This window comes from Drosophila teissieri, chromosome 2L (assembly GCF_016746235.2).
Source record: "Drosophila teissieri strain GT53w chromosome 2L, Prin_Dtei_1.1, whole genome shotgun sequence".
Taxonomy (NCBI): Eukaryota; Metazoa; Arthropoda; class Insecta; order Diptera; family Drosophilidae; genus Drosophila; species Drosophila teissieri.
Window position 1 is genome coordinate 9914529 of NC_053029.1, and position 19716 is coordinate 9934244.

The 19716-nt window shown below is 39.8% G+C and overlaps 6 protein-coding genes across 16 annotated transcripts; 3 read left to right on the top strand and 3 right to left on the bottom strand.

The window, feature by feature from the left end:
- Nucleotides 1–483: 483 nt before the first annotated feature.
- LOC122626479 (COMM domain-containing protein 5) lies at nucleotides 484–1315 on the top strand. The gene is made up of 3 exons (XM_043806755.1): nucleotides 484–839; nucleotides 908–1051; nucleotides 1117–1315. Exons 1-3 carry the CDS (start codon nucleotides 532–534, stop codon nucleotides 1280–1282), a joined length of 618 nt encoding a protein of 205 aa, XP_043662690.1. The 5' UTR covers nucleotides 484–531; the 3' UTR covers nucleotides 1283–1315.
- Nucleotides 1316–1458: 143 nt separating this feature from the next.
- On the top strand, nucleotides 1459–2382 carry LOC122619353 (U6 snRNA-associated Sm-like protein LSm4). The gene is made up of 4 exons (XM_043796249.1): nucleotides 1459–1579; nucleotides 1640–1681; nucleotides 1743–1841; nucleotides 1967–2382. Exons 1-4 carry the CDS (start codon nucleotides 1484–1486, stop codon nucleotides 2285–2287), a joined length of 558 nt encoding a protein of 185 aa, XP_043652184.1. The 5' UTR covers nucleotides 1459–1483; the 3' UTR covers nucleotides 2288–2382.
- A 252-nt stretch (nucleotides 2383–2634) lies between these two features.
- LOC122619304 lies at nucleotides 2635–8828 on the bottom strand. 11 transcript variants are annotated; one of them, XM_043796191.1, is made up of 17 exons: nucleotides 8621–8828; nucleotides 7396–7580; nucleotides 7223–7336; nucleotides 7023–7172; nucleotides 6869–6964; nucleotides 6099–6317; nucleotides 5946–6039; nucleotides 4955–5866; nucleotides 4764–4904; nucleotides 4583–4618; nucleotides 4252–4449; nucleotides 3904–4182; nucleotides 3775–3836; nucleotides 3647–3710; nucleotides 3181–3588; nucleotides 2940–3095; nucleotides 2635–2874 (listed from the first exon to the last, which is right to left on the bottom strand). In XM_043796191.1, the coding sequence occupies exons 2-17, from the start codon at nucleotides 7498–7500 to the stop codon at nucleotides 2735–2737; spliced, it is 3174 nt and encodes a 1057-aa protein (XP_043652126.1). In that variant the 5' UTR covers nucleotides 7501–7580; nucleotides 8621–8828; the 3' UTR covers nucleotides 2635–2734. The 11 variants fall into 11 exon arrangements, with proteins under 11 accessions (XP_043652126.1, XP_043652083.1, XP_043652109.1 ...); XM_043796148.1 differs by having other exon boundaries at nucleotides 5922–6039; XM_043796174.1 differs by having other exon boundaries at nucleotides 5922–6039; nucleotides 6878–6964; nucleotides 8621–8827.
- Nucleotides 8829–9226: 398 nt separating this feature from the next.
- LOC122613921 (malate dehydrogenase, cytoplasmic) lies at nucleotides 9227–11751 on the top strand. The gene is made up of 2 exons (XM_043788345.1): nucleotides 9227–9378; nucleotides 10652–11751. The coding sequence occupies exons 1-2, from the start codon at nucleotides 9376–9378 to the stop codon at nucleotides 11660–11662; spliced, it is 1014 nt and encodes a 337-aa protein (XP_043644280.1). The 5' UTR covers nucleotides 9227–9375; the 3' UTR covers nucleotides 11663–11751.
- Nucleotides 11752–12418: 667 nt separating this feature from the next.
- LOC122613912 (protein daughterless) lies at nucleotides 12419–17927 on the bottom strand. The gene is made up of 2 exons (XM_043788334.1): nucleotides 17504–17927; nucleotides 12419–15629 (listed from the first exon to the last, which is right to left on the bottom strand). Exon 2 carries the CDS (start codon nucleotides 15614–15616, stop codon nucleotides 13499–13501), a length of 2118 nt encoding a protein of 705 aa, XP_043644269.1. The 5' UTR covers nucleotides 15617–15629; nucleotides 17504–17927; the 3' UTR covers nucleotides 12419–13498.
- Nucleotides 17928–18580: 653 nt separating this feature from the next.
- On the bottom strand, nucleotides 18581–19460 carry LOC122626149 (28S ribosomal protein S7, mitochondrial). Its single transcript, XM_043806299.1, has 2 exons — nucleotides 19320–19460; nucleotides 18581–19245 (listed from the first exon to the last, which is right to left on the bottom strand). Exons 1-2 carry the CDS (start codon nucleotides 19361–19363, stop codon nucleotides 18633–18635), a joined length of 657 nt encoding a protein of 218 aa, XP_043662234.1. The 5' UTR covers nucleotides 19364–19460; the 3' UTR covers nucleotides 18581–18632.
- Nucleotides 19461–19716: the final 256 nt, after the last annotated feature.

The following is a 19716-nucleotide window of genomic DNA, read 5'->3' on the forward strand; positions in this document are numbered from 1 at the left end:
TGAATTGCAAATAATTATTTGTAATTGATTGATAATTTTCTTAAGCATAAAGCCTTATAGCTTTTAAATCCTTCAATCAGAAATAATTTTATTGAAATGGTTCAAAGTGTAGTTATGATTGGCAGGTAAAATTAGATCACACATTTTTAATGAGACAGTAAAGTGTTCCCAACACTTATGGCAAAATTAGCCGGTAGTATCTGAAACTAGCTGCAAGTGGTTACTCGAATTTTTAAATATTTATTTCTTGTTAAATAAACTACCAACTAATTGATGTTGTAGCAAAATGGTTAAACGATATGCTGTAAACTTAAAAACGCTAAAATAACACTTTCACTAAATCTAATATTAAAAGTGAAAGCTAAGGTAATACGGTATTTTTTATATATTTATATATTTATTCCATTTTATTTATTAAAAAAGTACGATTAATATCGATTAGGGGTTCGAAAATCGAAAAACCCTCATATCGAAAGTTTCCCAGTCCTAGTTTGTTTATGTTTTTGTACAAAATATCTGTGAATATGCATCATGTCGTCTTCGTTTAGATATAATCTTTTAAGGAGTGTTAAGCCCTACACTCCATTCACTCCGCAATTGACTAAATCCATGTTGCGTGTCCTTATACAAGTGTCTGTGCACTACATCGAATCAAAAAAATCTTCTTCGGAAGTGCTTTCCCTGGCCCTAAACAAACTAACAAATGGCGGACACAAAATTCCTCCAAACTTTTGTGAACTTTTCACAATGATATTTTTGATGATGCAAATCTTTTTAAGATATCCAAAGGGCGTTATAAAACATCATGAGCTGCGAAAATGTTTAATGGACGATTTAAAGCAAGTATTTATATGCATATGTACTTGGTAATCGTTACTAACATAATTGTTATTAATTTTATCAACAGCTTAACAGAAGAATATGTTGATGATATTTGCAAAGTTTTGTTAAACCATCGAGACATACTGAGCAAGAACTTTTCAGAAACTAAAATGGACCGTGTCAAAATGTCAAAGTTGCAATGGAGAATTAACATTTCCTTATCGTTAAAGTAAGTACATATGCATATAAACTGTTTTATATTTTATGAATGCGTAAAACTACTTTATGTTTTAGTACCGTGCAAATTGATAAGCCTACTATAGTCCTCCACTTCAAACTGCAAAATAAGGAATATCGAACTCTAGAATTGCCACTTTCTATGTTTCAGCAAGTGCGCTATAATATTGCTCTTTTACTAAATGAATTGCAGTCATTGCAAAGCCGGTTGGCTTTAAAATAAGTAACATGTTTTGTTGTCCACTTAGTAAAATAATACAACCAATATACAAACATTATTACTTGTGTTTTTAAATAATTTTTGGGTGAATTAATTTTAGGCGTAAGTTTATAATAAAATAAATTTTTAAAAGCAATAATACTATTTAAACGATTTCAACAGTCTTTCGTTCAAAAAAAAGAAAACGAACAGAACACCCTATTAATGTGCATGTTTCATATTCATTTCATTCCAACGGTGATTGTTCATCTCTATCGATTGCCGGTTATCGCTGTATTAATCGATTATCTCACAAAAATGGTAAGCAATATTATTTTACCGTAAATAAAGGGCAAAATGTTTAATTTTCATGTGTTTTAGCTGCCACTGTCACTTTTAAAAACAGCACAGAGCCATCCCATGGTAAGATGTTTGGATTTGCACACTTCAGTCATACATATAATTGTTTATTCAAATTTTTTAGTTGGTTGAGCTGAAAAATGGTGAAACATACAATGGTCATTTGGTCAGTTGCGACTCATGGATGAATATTAATCTGCGCGATGTAATTTGCACTTCAAAGGTAATATAGATAGCCGGTGTGCAAAATATGCGAAAACTTGTATATACATACAAACGTATTGATGGATCAACAGCCGGAAAAATGATAACATGAATAGCATGTTTATAGTTTTATATACTTTGCAGGATGGCGATCGGTTTTGGCGCATGCCCGAATGTTATATCCGTGGGAGCACCATCAAATATCTGCGAATTCCTGACGAAGTAATCGACATGGTCAAGGAGGATGCGCAGGCAAAGTCGAGGAATCGCACGGAGATGAACAAAAACCGCGGCAACAACGCCTCGCAAAATCAGCGCGGCGGACGCCCTGGTGGTGGAAACCGGAATAATGTCGGCAATCGTCCCGGACAGGGATACGGTGGTCCTGCTAACAACACGATGCGCCTGGGGGGAGCTGCTGGCCAAGGGAATCGCCTGCCCCACGCCGCCAAAAATAGGAAATAGTTGTTTGGATCGTAGTAATAAATTCTTTTCAACCATTTCAAGTCACGTATTTATTATTAAAAAGTTGACATTTTTACACAGTCTCGATAATTTCACATCACGAGGTTTTTTTTTGCTACTTATTGCCATGGTAATCTGTCTTATCCAGCGAGCAATTGGAATGAGTTCGTTTCAAGTTTGAAAAATCACTGGGAGTTGCACTATTGCCAAGCAGAAAGGGGTTTTTTGGATACTACAATTGGATTGATGTGGACACGTTCGGCACCGAAAGACGAGATCAAAGTGTTTCGCTTGCTGCACAAATGCTTTTGTATGCTGAATTTCACTGGACCGTCTTTTGTATCATGTGGTTTCATTATATTCGAATTTTATTTTGCCTATATTTACTTTAAGAAATATTTAATAAAGAGTACAGGTAAACAAATGTATTATTTATATGTATTGTAGCTAAACGAATTGACGGCTTTTTAAAAACTCAAGCATGCCCTGAACATTGGCATTGACCTGTGGCGGCTGCGTTTGTTGTCCGTTCAGCAAATTATTGGGCATCCCCATAGGAAGCAGTTGCTGTGGCTGGTTGTTGAAACCTAGAAGTGCATAAGATGATGCATCTTTAACGATTGTTAATCTGTAAATTCTTAAGTGCACTTACCACCACTCTGGGAATTTTGCTGTTGAGCCAAATGCTGCAAAAATAAATCCTGTTGTTGCTGAGGATGTGGGGGAATTTGGTTTTGTGGAAAAGAAGAAAACTGTCTAAACGAAAGTATAGCCGGATCCATTGAAGTCCAATCACTGTTGTTGTAAACTATTGGGAAAACAAATCATTAGTTAGGTCAAACGTTGTAAATTTTTCTTGGGTGTAACAGCTTTTAAATTTTTCGTTAACTTACCCTTGTTGTGGGCCATTGGATGCTGCAATTGCGAGTCACCCACAGGCTGTCCCGTGTTTTGGTGCATGCCCAAGGGAGCATTCCAGTTGACACCCATTGGTATTTGGTGCTGTCCTTGGGCACCGTTGTTTGCCACCCCATTGACGGGCATGTTCATGAAGGGCATCATTTTGCTGGTATGCTGCAGTCTGGATGCTCCGCCCAAGCCCAATGCGTTGACGTGATTGAAGCCTGGAGGCGGCATCCGAGCTCGTTGCAGGTTGTCCACCAGTTGCTGATGGGGGAGAATTTGAGGCTGTGGCGGCAACTTCGGCAAGGGGTTTTCATTATTAATACTCTGTTGTTGGACAACCTCATTTTCCATAAGTTCAGCAAGTCCCTTTTGGGTCTCAACGAAGGGGTCGAATCCTTTTAAAAAGCACAATTAATGAAAAGGCTCAATAGTGCGGTAATAACAAGGTCTTACCTAAGTCATCGTCGACTATCGAGTTCTGTGTAAACCGATTCTGCTGAGATTGCGTGTTTGGAGGCTGAAAGATCAAAACAATAATGATATTAGCATGTTGGCATTTAATATCCATATGGAATTATTACCATAAATTCATACATTCCCATCATTCTCTGCTTTTGTTGCTGCTGCTGCGAATTAATAAGTCCTGAGATAAAGACGGAAACATCATTATTGAGGGCTTGAAAGAATTTGTATAGAAAACTTTGACCTACCATTTTCAACAAAAGGCGAATTCAGTCGATTGCTTTCCAAAGAGGCCGCCACTCTTTGGGGTTCTGGCACAGCACTGTTTCCATTGATCTGAGGCGGATGCCCATTCAGATACTGATGGTGGGACTGTTGCTGGCTTTTATGGAAATCAAAGAACTTCGACATGTTGCCGCCAAATAGATTTTCTCCTGCTTGCTGTTGTAATAATTGTTGCTGAAGGATTGCATGGGCTTGAGCTCTATTCAAATCGAGCGAGTTTGCCTGGAAATGGCTAAGGAAATCTAAAAGAAAATATTGTTGAAATATTTATGAGTTAATGTTGTGGTACACCTCAAGAACAATATACTTACCATTCGCAGGACCGTTGATTTGTGTCGCAAAGTTGTTGCGTTTTTGTAATTCGTGCATGCGAAGGAACTCCTCCTGTTGATGCAATACTTGCTGGTGGTGATGCTTCTGCTGCTGCTGCAAATGTTGCTGCTGAAGCAGTTGCTCCTCCACGTGCCTTGTGTTGCGCATCATGACATTTTTGAAAGCTTCTTCCCACTCTGTTTTCACAAAAGAAGGATATATTTAAAATAAATTTGAATAATTTCAATGACTACTGTTTATCGTAACTTGATACAATTATAGTTATGCGAATAATTCTTTTAAATCATGCTTTAATAAACAAATTATTACCGTTTGTATTGGATGCCTTTTGGATTCCATCAATGTCTGTTTAAACCCGTAGATATTTTTACCAGTACCAAAAAAAGAGAAAAGGTCAACTAATTAGTTAATGAAAAAACCTTCATAGAATCCCTGTCCGATATCTTTCAAACCAATTTTATTTCATTTTCTGCAAAGATTAGTTACTTACCGTTGACCAAGTCTGGTAAATGAGACTGTCGCATTTCCAAATCCATCTTATTCTTTAAAAGGTGGGCTTGCTGGAATGATGGCGATGTGAAAAAGCTGGGCGTGTCATCGAAAATGTTGAGCTTAGACAGTGCATCTGCAACTGGAAGTGTTACTAAAAGGAAGGTCGACTATTGGTATTAGCTACAATACCATTTACTCTGCTTCCATTATCCACCAGACTCGATGTTTCGACTGGATCTACGGGTAAGCATCCTTCATCTTCTCCATTGCTAGGCTCCACTGCAGCGGGGCTGATGTCCTCAGAGGATTCAGCTTCTGGCAGAACGGTTTCAGCCTCGACAATAGCCTCGTTGCTCTTTTCAAGCTCCTCATGAGACTTCACACTTTCTTGCTGGCTTTCAGAATTCACACTATTGCACTTCTCCTCCACATAATCACCAGGTAAACTCTTTTCACTTAAGCTACTCTCAGAGACGCGTCCTTCGCTATTTTCGCTACAAGAGCTCACAGATCTTTGAACGTTTGTTTCCGCTAATCTCTTTTGTGGTAAGATATCTTCACAGCTTTCGGCTTCTTCCGCCTTTTGTGTTATTGTACTCTCGCTCGTTTCAATCCGCTCCACCGGTTTACTTGCTGCAGGTGCTGGAGCAGCTTCCTTGCCCTTCTTTTGCTCCTTTGCACTAGCCGCAAGATTGGAGGCCCTATCTTTTCCGCGCTCCGCCCTCGATCGATTGCTAGAGGCTTGCGGAGGTTCTGCCTTGGTTGAAGCCGGTGCTTCCGCCGTGGCCTCTGCGAATGTCTCAGTACTTGAGCTGCTTCTCGTTTCGGGCACATAGTTCTCCTTGTTCGAGGCATTGGCGTTTGTGTTGCCGGCGCTCTTATTCTTGGACTTGTTCTTCTCGTGCCTCTTCTCGTTGCGCAGCTTTTCCCGTTTACTCTTCCCACTGGAACTGTTTGAACTGGCAGTCGCCTCTTTGCCGTTGATGGGCGAGACCGATAAGCTGGGCCAGGCCTCCTTCTGCTGGGCATTGCCTGCACTTGAACCATTTGTTCCCGATCCCGAGGACGAGGATGACGCTGACGATGACGATGGAATCGCGGCTGATTGGGTATAGACATTATTAAGTCATTTAGTATGTACCCGGACTGAAATTACCATTTGCTTTAGAAGCTCCGTTACCATTTACAATACCTGTTGTATTCGGTCCGAATGAGGCAATTAGAGTATCGTGCAGACGCTTCTCGTACTCCAAGTGCTTTCCCTGATGCATTTCCTTTAAATATCAGAACAGCACATTTAGATACAGACACATTTAGTTATCTCACAACTTACCTCCTTTGTGAAACTGGCCTCGGGATCGCCCAATTCATGTAAGTACATGCAGTCGCCCTTGGGACACTGCTGGTTCTTCATGAAGTGGCTACAGTATTTAGTTGTCCCCAAGCTGGTCTTTATGAGCCGTCCGTCTATCATAATATTATTGACGCTTTGAATGGCCCGCAAGGCATCCGAGTTATTAACATATGTGACATAGGCAGAAGCAGATGGACCCTTTAAATCGAAAAATTGGAATAAGCATTGTTGGCAGAGTGGGAAACGCGATTCGGTGGACCGAAAACTCTGATACCCTCGCAGTTTTATAGAAAGCAGGTTGATCAAATGTTACGCTTTTTGATTTTTATAAAAAAATCGGGGTTAGTCTAAAATAGACTCGTATCACAATTACTCAAAAATTGGTTTTAGCATAAGCGGAACGGAAATTCCGATCCATTTAATAATAATTAAAAAAGAAACTTTTGCATTTCGCACACAATTTTACCTAAAATATAAAAAAAAATATGTATATTAATAAAACGGTTACAAAATAAACTTCAATTTGTATTAAAATGATGTTCGCTTACCAAAGCAGCTAACAACAAAAGTTTCAAATTCATTTTAATCGAAAATAAATTTTGGTTGGCAGATGTAACTCTGTTCAGTTTCATTGAAAACGTGCCATTATCAAAGTTTTCATAGAAACCACCTAAAAATGACTAAGCAACTCGGGTATTGGCCCATCGGGCCATATGAATGTATAGAGGTAATAAATAATTGAATCTTACAACTCTTACCTGGACCCCGGCATACGTGGTACTTGGATTTATAACGACTTTATGAATTTTCCCATATTTACCGAAATACTCGTGTTTCTTTAGTATCTGAAATGGCAATTGTGAGTGGGCGCTGTCGGTTAGCTCTGGTGGAAAATAAACATACGTCTGCATCAGCAAGTCGGGGTGGTAGGCCCACAACGAACACCAAGTTCTTTTGGACCACGCGAACGTTGGCCAAATGTTTTCGGTTCTCGGTGATCTTTTGTTTTCGTTGTTGGTCCCTTTGGCGTTTCTGGGACTTGAAGGCAATCATCTACAAAAGAGTACGGTTAGTGGAAGAATTAGCAGATGACACCAACTTACTTCTTCCTGTGACAGAGGCTTAAAGTCAGCTGGATTCTCAGGGTACTCCTTTCGACATGCCGGACACAGCTTGTTCTCATCCGTGCGGATTCTGTGCCAACAAAATCGGCAAATCTAGAATCAAGAGCACTTGAATTCGCTGCTGATAAGGGGGCTTGAATGATAGTATGTACCTGATATCCGCAGGTACACGGGAAAAAGGTCAAATCGTCCACCTCAAGCGGCTCCATACACAAAGGGCACTCGACTGCATCATCATTGCTGCTCAGGCCGTTCATTTTCAGGTGATTTGGAGATTGGTTATGAAGTACTCGCAGTTGTAATTTTTAGAAAACTGTTGGTAATGATGAGAACCAAGCTGCAGGAAGTAAATACAAAATATATATTTAATCAATTTGAAGTTTTGTATGTTGTTTTTAAATCTCAAGGATAGCTTTTGTAGTTTTCTTAGGCAAAACCATCAGATTTGTATGGACTTGTATTGAGATGTGAAAAATATGCACCTAAATATATACTCTTACTTTTCTCAAGATAAAACACATACAACTAACGAATATATTTGAAAAAATAACCATTAAACAAATGTAGCAAAGGGAAGGCGATCTTCAATAGATGATTCACCCGAACATTGGCGTTATTTTGCACACCATGAAAACAAGTTTTGGCAGTTTAGCACCTGTAGCTAGCTACTTTCGTTAATATCCATAAATAAGGCTATTATGGATTAGTGTATTTATATACGGCCTATTGTATTCGTGCATTTGTTGACTTTATGCAACCCTTGAAAATTGACAATTTTATGCTACTAGAAGAAGGTGTTTACCGTCAGGTAATTCTATTGTGTATATACACACATACCCATGTCTACCACGCAGACAAACGAACAAAAAGTATTTTTAAATATGGATACCTTTTCATAACAGAAATCAAACCAATTTGAAAATGTACGCATTACCTGCGTACATCAACAAGATCTCAAATTTTAAATGTAAGCTCTCTTTAAAACAAGAAAAATAGAAAGTATTTTAAGAGTTTAATAACCGAACATCTGTGTGAGTATGGCGACATATCAGTACGTGTGGGTATCACGCAAAATTCGTAGAATTTGCATCGATATTTGCGTATGCATTGTAAAATCACTTAGTAGTTGTACATCAGCAATTTGTTAACCCACTATATACGAACACATATGCGAGTGTTTATGTACATAAGCGTACATTGTTCACACTGCACTTATTTACTAAACCACACAGTTGCGATTTATTGTTTATTAATTATGGCAAATCACAAACTCGTATAAAAGGCTACAAAAAATCGATTTTTGACAATAACAAAAGGCAGGTTGGAAAAGAAAACGACAAATGTTTAATGTACATAAGGAAGAGTATATATACATACACATATGTATGTACACGTAACACGTATGATTGTAGGTGTGATGTAGGTTTTCTTTATTCACTTTGAATAGTTGATGAAAAGACTTTGCAATTGTTAATTGTGTTTTTGAACGTTTTTTAATTTTTATAAATACTTGGTAGCAAACGTATCAAACGAAAGTACTAAGACTAAAAATAAACGCAAAGTAAACGAATTGATTCGCCAAATTAAAGACTCCAATTTTTTCCACTAGAAACATTCGATTTTTTTCACGGTTCAAACTATCGATAAATCAGAAAACGAAATAATCACTTCACACGACTGCATTAGCATATTTAAAATTATCAAAATATAAGTCCCAATTTTTTATTTGTAAACAAAGTGAACAAAAAATCAGTGCTTAATTATGTCAATACATAAATAGTGTTTATATACAATTGTAATTCTTTATTGTTAAACAAAAATCATATATACATTTTTTTAAATGTTTCTTGTATTATCGCTCAATATTTTTATAAACAATATGGTTTTCATTTATATTGTTTCAGCGTACAAATTAAGAATAGTTAAAAAAAAAAAGAAATCATTTTGTTATCGATATGGGTTGCAAAAAGAGTGATGCATTATTCGTACCGCGATGGAGTCACGGCTACTTTTATTCAAAAAGTAGTGACTGGAAAATAATTGTGAAAAGTAACAGGTTACCAATTGGCGATCCCTATTTACGTTTTTACTTGAAGTTTGTCCGTGGAGCGTTGCACCTGTGAAATTTTAAAATGGTAAGTTTGCCGGCAATTCTTTGCTACATCAGCAAGGTATATATTAACGAACTATAATTAATATTCCGCATATCTGATTATCAAATGTGCAGAATATGCATACATATGCATTCAAAGTGCCGTATACAATAATGTGTAGTTATGACGGTATGTGTGATTGTCCGCAATATTTTTTCTGGAAATTTAACATTCATTTGACCTCTCTCCATGCTAATCTTAAAAACCAAAACCCTCAGTGACGTAAATTCGAACGTATGCACAAATGTTGTCTTTCCAGAGGCCCCCAAGACCATCAAATTATTGCAAATGCAAGCTAATTGCCAATTGACGGCGATAAAAATGTTGTTTTCATGTTTTTAGCTCTTGCCGGAGCAGATAGGGCTTATATAAACCGGATGATTGGAGGCGTAAAGCAAAGTCCATGCAGTTCAAGTCTGTCATATCTTATCAAAAATGCCAAGTTCACAGGGGTTACGCTTCCAATTGTTTTCAGTTGCAAACTTTTTAAAGGACAAATTTATCTTATTTTATACATACATATAAAATAATTTACGTTATGGATACTAATTCCCATCTTTAGAGTGCCCTGAACTTTTCTCTAGGGCAAAACATGAATAAGGGGTCAATCTCCACAAGTGGCCTACTTTTAGTGCCCATTAGAAGAGGATTAACTGGGATTGCGTAACGAAGATGGGTGGAAAGTGCACCTAGCTGGCAAAAAACAAGGCACACCCCTTATAAAATGTATTAAACGTATAACTATTAAATATTGCAGCTCAGTCCAGTTAGCGACAGTCAATTTAAAAATTCGCCTTTCTAGCAATGTATATAGTGAATTCGTTATCTATGGTAAACAACAAATGCAATCTGATACAGACCCACTTGAAACCAGTAACAAAAAACCTGGTACTTTTTGTTTATTTTCCACAATCATTTTTGCACTACTTTTGCTGAAATTGCTCTTTAATGGGATTCATCTCGCAAATGGCGAACTGGATACATAAGCACTATTGTGAGGGTTGCAGTTTTCGCATATATTTCATCTTCGCCAAGCGTCTAAAAATAAAATATAGATCCAAAGGCAAAGGCTGGATGAAAAATTCGCCCCTCATTACAGTATAATTAGCTTAGCTGCTTCTAAACATAGCGCATTTTGGATGTGTTGAATATTTTCATGCAATAAAATAAAGAAAATGCACAATTGTCATGAGGAAAGAAAACATTTTTTCCAAAGACCAAAGAGATGGACCTAATTGAATGGATGTATTTTCAGGCTGAACCAATTCGTGTTGTGGTGACCGGAGCCGCTGGCCAAATCGCCTACTCCCTGCTGTACATGATTGCCCGCGGCGAGGTGTTCGGTAAGGATCAGCCCATCGTGCTGCACCTGCTCGACATCCCACCCATGGTCGGTGTGCTCGAGGGCGTGGTCATGGAACTGGCCGACTGTGCCCTGCCGCTGCTGGTCGAGGTGGTGCCCACCACCGACCCGGCTGTTGGTTTCAAGGATGTCTCCGCCGCCTTCCTCGTCGGTGCTATGCCCCGCAAGGAGGGAATGGAGCGCAAGGATCTGCTGTCCGCCAACGTGAAGATCTTCAGGACCCAGGGCCAGGCTCTGGACAAGTTCGCCAAGAAGGACGTCAAGGTGCTGGTTGTAGGCAACCCAGCCAACACCAATGCTCTGGTCTGCTCCTCCTATGCGCCCTCTATTCCTCGCGAAAACTTCTCGGCCATGACGCGCCTGGATCAGAACCGCGCCACCTCCCAGATCGCCGCCAAGTTGGGCGTGCCCATTTCTGCTGTTAAGAACATCATTATCTGGGGCAACCACTCCTCAACCCAGTATCCCGATGCTGGACAGGGCAAGGTGACTGCCAATGGAACCGAAAAGTCCGTGGTGGATGCGGTCAACGATACCGCCTTCCTGCAGGGATCCTTTGTGGAAACCGTTCAGAAGCGAGGAGCAGCCGTAATTGCGGCCCGCAAAATGTCATCGGCCATGTCGGCGGCCAAGGCAGCTTGTGATCACATGCACGACTGGTGGAACGGCACTGCTCCCGGCCAGTTCGTCTCCATGGGCGTCTTTTCCGACGGCAGCTACGACTCGCCCAAGGATGTGATCTTCTCGTTCCCCGTCGAGATCAAGAATAAGCAATGGAAAATCGTCTCTGGCCTGACCCTCAGCGATTTCGCCAAGACTAAGTTAAGCGTTACCGGCAAGGAGCTCCAGGAGGAGAAGGACGAGGCTCTGTCCGTGCTGGACTCGAATGTGTCCAACTTGTAATGCGACATTAAACGTTAAATACTAACATCATAGTTGTGCATTTAGGAACCAAGTTCATGGCAATAAAAGTTTTGTAAATAGCTCTGGAATGGTTTTGTTTGGTGTAAAAGTGAATGGAGTGTATGGGAATGTTATCGATCTGATCATTATTATAATAATTAAGAAACTAGAAAGCAGATTGTTGAGTTAATAGTTCTTGTGATCTATTGTCATTTCATATATTAATTATATATGTATAGGGAAATGAGGTTGTATCAGTATTTTTACATGTAAACTAGGATGAGTACATGTAGAATAAACATGTCAAATGCCCATTAATAAGAAACATAATTCTAACATAAGATTATAGTTCTAATCAATGGGGCAATTGCGACAGTCTGATAACATATCATTGATAATTATGCAGGTAACGTGAATTCTGACGAGTCTTAACTGTTTAACCGTTTTGGAGCTATAATCTCAAATGCTTTTAGTTTTTTGAAATACATAATAAAATATCAATTTATACCATATTATCTTTATCTGTGAACTAAGGAAAGTTGCTAGTTAGGGACAGACAGACATTTAATGTTCATCACACAAATACAAGTTTAGTGCCTCCATATTCCCTCTAAGCCTGGACTTATACAAATTACTTAAGGTTTTTAGGGCAAAAACTAACTACTCACTCAAATCATACGACACAGTGGATCCCCGATATTTAATATTAGATTGAAACCTCTGGCAGCAAACCAATAAATCGACAGCTATACCATGTATTATTAGGTATAAACATTATATTATACCATTTATTCATAACGAAATCAAAGAAGTCAAGTCTAAAGATTGTACAGGTAAATTGTTTCAATGAAGTACGTAAGCGGTGTAAAACACATACGAAAGCTAAGAAATGATCAGACAAAGTCGTACTGAAAACCACCGATAAAGTTTTCGAATCACTTTATGTATTATATAAGAATTCAGTGCCTTAACGAGTCTGTTGTTGAGTTAACGCGTTGTCACTGTAAATTAAAACACACATTCGGGGAAATCAAAATGGCTTCACTCTTCAATTTCAGTTAAGATTATAATGGCATCACTCGCTTAATTCCGATTGCCCTACCCTAGCGCGAAAGTATATAATTAATTAAATGATACAACACGTGAACGTGTCTCTTTGAAGCCTTAAGATACTACAACAATTACCAGCTAATCTTAGATAACGATTAATTCCGTGGATACCGCAATGTGCAAATATTCTCTGTAATCACATAAGAAGAACATTGTAACGCAATATAAAATATTAATATGGACATATTTATTCCTTAGCTCTCGGGAATATATAGAAGTAAGTCTATGTGTTGTGTTTTTTTTTATTATAAAACTATTTTCACTTAATTATGTCGTTATGTATGCATGTAATTGTATATAAAAAATATGGCTACGGTGATATCGCACAAAATAAAACAAATAATTATTAAATCAAACATTCTAAAAAACGAAAAAGATCTTCCCAGGTTAAACGTAATGGAACAGCTATATACAATCGTTTTAAAAAGAGCAATTCTGTGTGTGGATTGGCAATCATTTGGGCGTTTGTTTTCGTTTTTTCTTCTTTTTTTGTTTTTGTGTGTTTTTCTTTTCATTTACTTTAGTTATGTGTTAAAAGTGTTGTACATTTTGTAGGGGTTGTGGTTGCAATTTGGGAGGACGACAACGCCAAAACATATTGCTTAAAACCTGATTCTCCAGTTCCAAGTTATCTGAGTACTTGGCCGCGGAGCCTTCAATACATTCGGTTTTTATGGAAGAGAGGGACGACGACGATTTCCAGAAGGGGTTCCTGGGTGGTGCATGCTATTGCGGAAGCTGGGCGTGTCCGAGCTGTGATTGTTGCTGCTGCTGCAAGTGGGGTGGCAGGCCGTTGTTGGCCTGGTTGACGGGTAGGGATATGGTCATGGTGCTGATGGTCTGCGAAGATGGCGGCACAAGTTGCGCTGGCTGGCTGTGATAGCTGCTGCCGGGCGTGCCACCCACCTGCTGCGGCTGCGGTATCATGTGATGCTGGGCACTTAGCTTGGGACCATCCTCGGCCTTCTCCTCCTCGCGTCGCTTCAGGCACGCCGCCTTGGGATTCAGGTTGCGCTCGCGCACCTGTTGTTCCAGCGTCATGATCACCTCGACGGCCATATTTAGGATGCCCAGCTTAGTCTGCGGCTTGTCGGACTTTAGGTGCGTCATGCACATGCGGCCCAGTTCCTTTAGCGCCTCGTTGATATCCCGAATGCGGATACGTTCGCGTGCGTTGTTTGCCTGCCGCCGCTCTTTCTCACGAATGGCCTTTACTGCCGGCTCGGCGTCGTCGTCCTCGTCCGCCGAAGAGCAGTAGCGTCTCGGTCTTTTCGATCCCTTCCCCTGCGAATGCTGCTGCAGTCCCGAATTCGAAGATTCAATGGAGCTGGTCGGCTTCGTGTCCGAAATGTCAAGGCTGGTCAAGCTCGAGGTGGTGGACACTCCCGCCGGAACCGAATTGCTAATGGCTGTGTGCTCTTTCCGCTTTTTCGTTTGCTTAGGCAAGGATGTGGACGCACTGCGATCGAGTTTCAGACTGGCCAGGCTGCCTGCCCCGCCAACCGATTGGCCGGATGTGCCGGCGGCAGCAGCGCCCAAGGCGAGAACTTCGTGCACCAGTGCTGCATTGGACGTATTGCTGACCGAGCCAGAGTTCCCACCACTTCCCAGATGCGACGGTGAGTTGGGCACAAACGAGGTCAGCGCATCAATGTTGTCGATCGATGCCAGCGACTGATTTACACCGGCCAGCATCTCGGGCTCGCAGTGATTCCGCAGCACGTTCAGGGCGTCATCCAGTCGCTCCTCCATGCGAACGCCCTGGAACACCGAGGCCATGGTGTGCAGGCTGGACACAGGAACCATTTCGCTGGCGTAGCTCGAGCTGGGTCCGCCATTTAGCACCGAGTGACCCCATCCAGAGCCGCCGGACACGGACGGTTCTCCGCCGCCCACCACCGACTGGGTCAGCGGCGGAGGCGAATTGACGGGCGTGGAGGGGTTCGAGCCGAAACTACTAATACTTTGATCCGCCGGCATGTACATCTGTTGCCGCAGTGCCGCTGCCGAGGAATTACCAGCTCCGGCCACCTTCACACTGGCCCCGGCACCACTGAACGCATCCGAACTCTGCACGGCAGGACTGTTCTGCTGACTGTGGTGGGGGTGTGGAAGGGGATGGCCATGGGGCAGGGCGTGCGGGAGCGGGAGTGTGTGGGAATGTGCGTGCGGCGTGTGGTTGAGCGAGTGATGGCCAAGCGGTCCAGCCGTGGACAGTGCACTGTGCTGTGCTTGTACTGTGTGGTTATGGTTGTGTGCCTGCGGCGAGTTGAACACGGCTGGGGGATTCACATTAACGTTCACTGGTGCCTGCTGCCCGGCACCAGGTCCTCCAATTCCACCGGAGGTGGCACGAAAAGAGCTGATCGGCGGCAGACCCGTGGTCACCGGGCAGTGCATACCATCAGCTCCGACTCCGCCACCGCCACCTCCGCCCATTCCCAGTCCGTCCGCCTGGTGCACCTGCTGCTGCTGGTCTATGGAGTGGCCAGAGAGCGGGCCGCTATTCTGATACGCCGCCTGGCCCATGTAGCTATTGGCGCTGCCCATTTGCGGCTGACACCATGCCCCTCCGCTGCCAGCGGCAGCTGAATCGAAATACTGATCGACGGTCGAGGCGTTGGCATATCGGTTGTTGCCGCCGTTCACGGTATCGTGCATCGAGTTGAAGTCACTGGGGTACATGCCATTTTCCACGCCCAGGCTGCCGTACGGCGAGTGGTAGCCACCGCCACCGCCGCGATCTGCTCCAACCGTCCCCGTGGGTTGCTTGTTGGCTATCTTGTTGAAGCAGTTCTGGAACACCTCATACAAGTGCATTGGCTCATCGTCACTGGTCGCCATTTCAGCAATAGATCTGCAAAACAGGAGGACATAAGTTAATGCTGTCTACACATGTAACTAGCATGCTGAATTAGTCAAGACTAAGAACAGAATCTTTGTGTTGATTGCCAGAGTAATTACTTTTCCTACACCATACATGATATTCTCATGGTCAGGAACTATAAACTAGTGCTTCTTAAAACATAATTGAAGCCATGCTATAAGCAAGGAACTCTTTCTTCCACATTATATTAGAAAAACATCAAAGGCATTTTCTTTCTTGGTCTATATTATTGTTTCTTTCAATTTGTATACTAAACATCATTTTTCCATAACTTTAATATAATGCGTTTTTGTAAAAAAGTAATAAAACAAAACTAGACTAAACAAATTGTAGAAAGTTGTCGTTGTCTTCAACAGTTTAAAATTTTAGTTTTATAAAGCGATACAATAGAAGTACATATATTTACAAGTATATTGATGAAATCTAGCCCTTTTGCTCAAACAATCATTATCACAATTAATAATTATTCCGAAGACTATTGAAAATTAATTTAGTTTCTTTTTTAATTCATCTACTTTAAATGAATTTAATGCAACAGGTTATCACCTGCAAACCGTACGCAAATGGTTTTTATAAATTAAGCGAATTTTCTGAAAGAACAGTAAGCAACACGGAAAGTTAAATGCAATTATTCACTTGAGCACAGCGAGATTATGATTAGGATGACTTTCACATGCATTCAGCCAATATTTCTCCTTAAATAGATTCTATAACCAACTAATTAGGGACTTTGCTTTGGGTTTTGCACCAAGCGAAGTACAAGTCCTGCATAACAAATGCGGAAAAAGTTGCTTGATTACTTTTAGCGCCAGCGAAAATGATCCCAACTTAAAAGAATTTGTTTATTGTTGACCCACATATCAAGCCAAGTTTTATTTTATTTTTTTTAATTAACTAGTTAAATGGTATGACCCATAACTGATTATATTCTTATCACAAAAAAAATTGAACTAGACCTAAAAGTGGGCGTGGCAGGTGTTGCAACTTGTCCTACCTGAAAATAGTTTAAAAATGTGTGCTAGCACAACTGAAACCATTATATTGGGTTAATTTAATAAAAATATGGTTCATATATCCATTTTTTATATTATTTTTGGTTTAGAAACCCATATTGTACCTGACCTTACTTGTCTTAGATAAGGATCCCTTAGTTAGGCAAATACTTTACTATTTATGGAAGCCTTACAGATAATTATAATTTGTTTAATATATTTAGTTTAATTGTTGCATTGCGCCCTAAATGTTTTGACTCTGTTATACATTAAACATTAAAAACATTGTATAAAACTCACGGAACGTAAAAAATATACTAATAAATTACAAATGAAATTAATCTATTTAATAAACTAACACAACGCCGATTCTTAAAATGTTTCTACACCTGATTCACAACATTTTCCATGAACACATGTACATGATACTTACATGAAATATACACGTACATGGTATATGAAAACCGTGAGTTTGTTGCACAAAAATAAAACTTAAAATAACTTCCCAAACGAACAAATGCACAGGCACACAAACACACGCACTTGGAGAATAAAGTTAATTCATACGCTTTTACACCCATTTACTCGCTTGTACATAAGTAGTTACTTTGTTTACGAGCATTCGTACATGCATATACATACATACATGTGTATGTATGCAGAATCATGAAAATGGTATCCACATACATTTAAGAGGAATTAATTCATACATAAGGCTGTGTACACACGGGTATATACACACATTCAACAAATAAACGTATGCAGATCTATGGACAGCATAAATAGTGCAATCAAACGGCTAGAAAACATACCCTGCACCGAATTAAAATACATTTTGTGAAAAGTACTCACCCTAATATCCACTGTTAATTCTATGTATGCAATTCCTTTTGTTGCAGCGAGTGTTGACGTTGAGCCACCAGCAGCGTACGTATTACATATACATATCTCCTTCGTATTAATACCGAGAATCTTTGTGTTTTTTAATAACGTTTGATAAGTTTACCCAATTTTTGTTTTTTGTAATGTCGTCCAGTCGACTTCAACTAGTAGTAAGATTATGTGTTTTGGGATTATATCAAAATGCACAGCTCAAGTAAACCGTTTTGCGATAAACTCTTCGTTTACACATTGCAAATATGCATGACACTTCTATTAACTAATTTAGTTCACTGCGCTATGCGAATTTCAACTATAGGTAAAAAATTCTTTATTTATCATTCAGCTCGTTTTAATTTTCGTGTGCTCGGGATCGCCATCTTTGTTCTCTTCGTGCGTCATCTGTAGCGTTGCGATTCGATAAGAATCGATAGGCCTTTCGATAGATGTACACCTCGACAACTTTAATACACAGTTTACACCATTGGCGTGTTGCAGGTCCTTGGTGGACATGGTAAAATCTATTAAAAACTGGTGCACTGGAAAAAATATTTTTAAAACATGCGGAATAATTAAGTTGTATGAAATAGCATTTTATACTTAAAATAAATGCAGCGCAATTAAAAAAATAATAGTATACTCTTTTATTTAACTGTGGTATAATTTTAAATAAATTGAATTCAAAATGATTATATGTGGATCATTTGATCTGAAAAAAATTAATACCATAACAAACCAAAGTAAAGAATCTTGAATTGTTTTTTTTTGAATAAAATAAGTCCAGTAAACGTTTAAGTGTAACAAGAAAAACTTTGGGTTTTTTAAAAACCATTTTTAAAGGGAACATTTAAATAGCTTTGTGATGATAATTATACACATGTTTGTTTGGTAAATTTTTAAGTATAATATTCAAATAGAAAACAAACTGTTTTTAATAAAAAAATGGTACAAACGTTTAGTCGTCGCTTTTAATCCCTGATAACGTAGGAATTCTTTGAATATTCCGTTCTGTTAAGACGTTCCCCAGACACAAATACCTGATCATAGAAATTTAACAGAAATATGAAAGTTTATTGCATTGGAAAAACAGTTCGTTGTAGATTTAGCTCCATCGGTAATGTGCGTAGGCGCGGTTGCTCTCGCACTGCCTGTGCAGATCGTCCTTTCGCTTGATGACTCTTCCTTGGCCATGGGCTGCGTCGAGAATCTCCCAGGCTAGCTTTTCGGGAAGGGACACCTTACGCTCCTTCTCTCGGGCAGCTTCCAGGAGCCACTTCATGGCCAGAAAGTATGACCGCTTTGTGGTGATGGGAACAGGGACTTGGTAGGTGACTCCACCACGTTTTATGGCGGTCACTTGGAGGAGCGGACGACAATTTTCAACGGCTTGTTGCAGGAGCGTTTCGGGATTGGTGTTGATAGTTGTCTTCTCCCCTTTGGCCAGATTCATGTGCTCCGTCTGGGTGCGTTTTATCAACTCCAGCGTCTTTGACAAAAGTGTTCTGGCCAAGGCACTGTTCCCCTTTTTCGTTATATAATTTATCATTTTATGTTTTGTATCGTCGTGGAAAATAGTATCAGACGATTTGTTGACCGCCGCCTTGATTGGCACATGATAAAGCTGGGATAGATCATTCTTTTGCTCAAGTTGTTTATCTTTTTGTACAATTGGTTCGACGTAGTGTGTGGGATAAACCGACATCAATCGAAGGCAGCTAAAATAAACAAATGGGTCATTATAAATTTCTGATTATACAGACATGTAATATATAAGATTGATTGTTCTTACCTGAACCTTGAAGTTTTCTCAGCAATTTTTCCTAAAAACGACATGTTTACATCCTCTGCTGTGTCGTTAAAAATAAATAATTATGTTATGCACATTTGCGGCATGCATGTAGTGCGTCAAGATATCGAAAAAAGCCTCAGTACTTTTGAAACAAAAATGATCCAAAACATTTGGGGTGTTCATATTTAAAAATTGAATTGCTATAGAGGTATTTACCATTAAAAAGCAATAATGCGAATACAAGAGCTTTAATTTATTATTATTCATTTAATTAATAGTAGTATAGTGGCAGAAACCCTAAGACTGGGTCTGGTTTCGATCACATAAAAATTAAACTCTTGACGAATTAATAGCAGCTCAACAACTCAGCAATTATAAAGTTAGAGAACTACCTCGT

Bases quoted from the DNA above. Each gene is read 5' to 3' on its own strand.
- LOC122626479 (XM_043806755.1), top strand. From the start codon at position 532: ATGTCGTCTTCGTTTAGATATAATCTTTTAAGGAGTGTTAAGCCCTAC. The intron at 840-907 runs GCAAGTATTTAT...TTTTATCAACAG, and splicing joins TGTTTAATGGACGATTTAAA to CTTAACAGAAGAATATGTTG. The intron at 1,052-1,116 runs GTAAGTACATAT...TTTATGTTTTAG, and splicing joins AACATTTCCTTATCGTTAAA to TACCGTGCAAATTGATAAGC.
- LOC122619304 (XM_043796148.1), bottom strand. From the start codon at position 7,500: ATGAACGGCCTGAGCAGCAATGATGATGCAGTCGAGTGCCCTTTGTGT. The intron at 6,965-7,022 runs GTATGTTTATTT...TTGCCATTTCAG, and splicing joins CCCGACTTGCTGATGCAGAC to ATACTAAAGAAACACGAGTA. The intron at 3,096-3,180 runs GTAAGTTAACGA...TTTTCCCAATAG, and splicing joins TCCAATGGCCCACAACAAGG to TTTACAACAACAGTGATTGG.
- LOC122613912 (XM_043788334.1), bottom strand. From the start codon at position 15,616: ATGGCGACCAGTGACGATGAGCCAATGCACTTGTATGAGGTGTTCCAG.
- LOC122626149 (XM_043806299.1), bottom strand. From the start codon at position 19,363: ATGTCGTTTTTAGGAAAAATTGCTGAGAAAACTTCAAGGTTCAG. The intron at 19,246-19,319 runs GTAAGAACAATC...TGTTTATTTTAG, and splicing joins GAGAAAACTTCAAGGTTCAG to CTGCCTTCGATTGATGTCGG.
- LOC122619353 (XM_043796249.1), top strand. From the start codon at position 1,484: ATGTGCATGTTTCATATTCATTTCATTCCAACGGTGATTGTTCATCTC. The intron at 1,580-1,639 runs GTAAGCAATATT...CATGTGTTTTAG, and splicing joins TCGATTATCTCACAAAAATG to CTGCCACTGTCACTTTTAAA. The intron at 1,842-1,966 runs GTAATATAGATA...TATACTTTGCAG, and splicing joins ATGTAATTTGCACTTCAAAG to GATGGCGATCGGTTTTGGCG.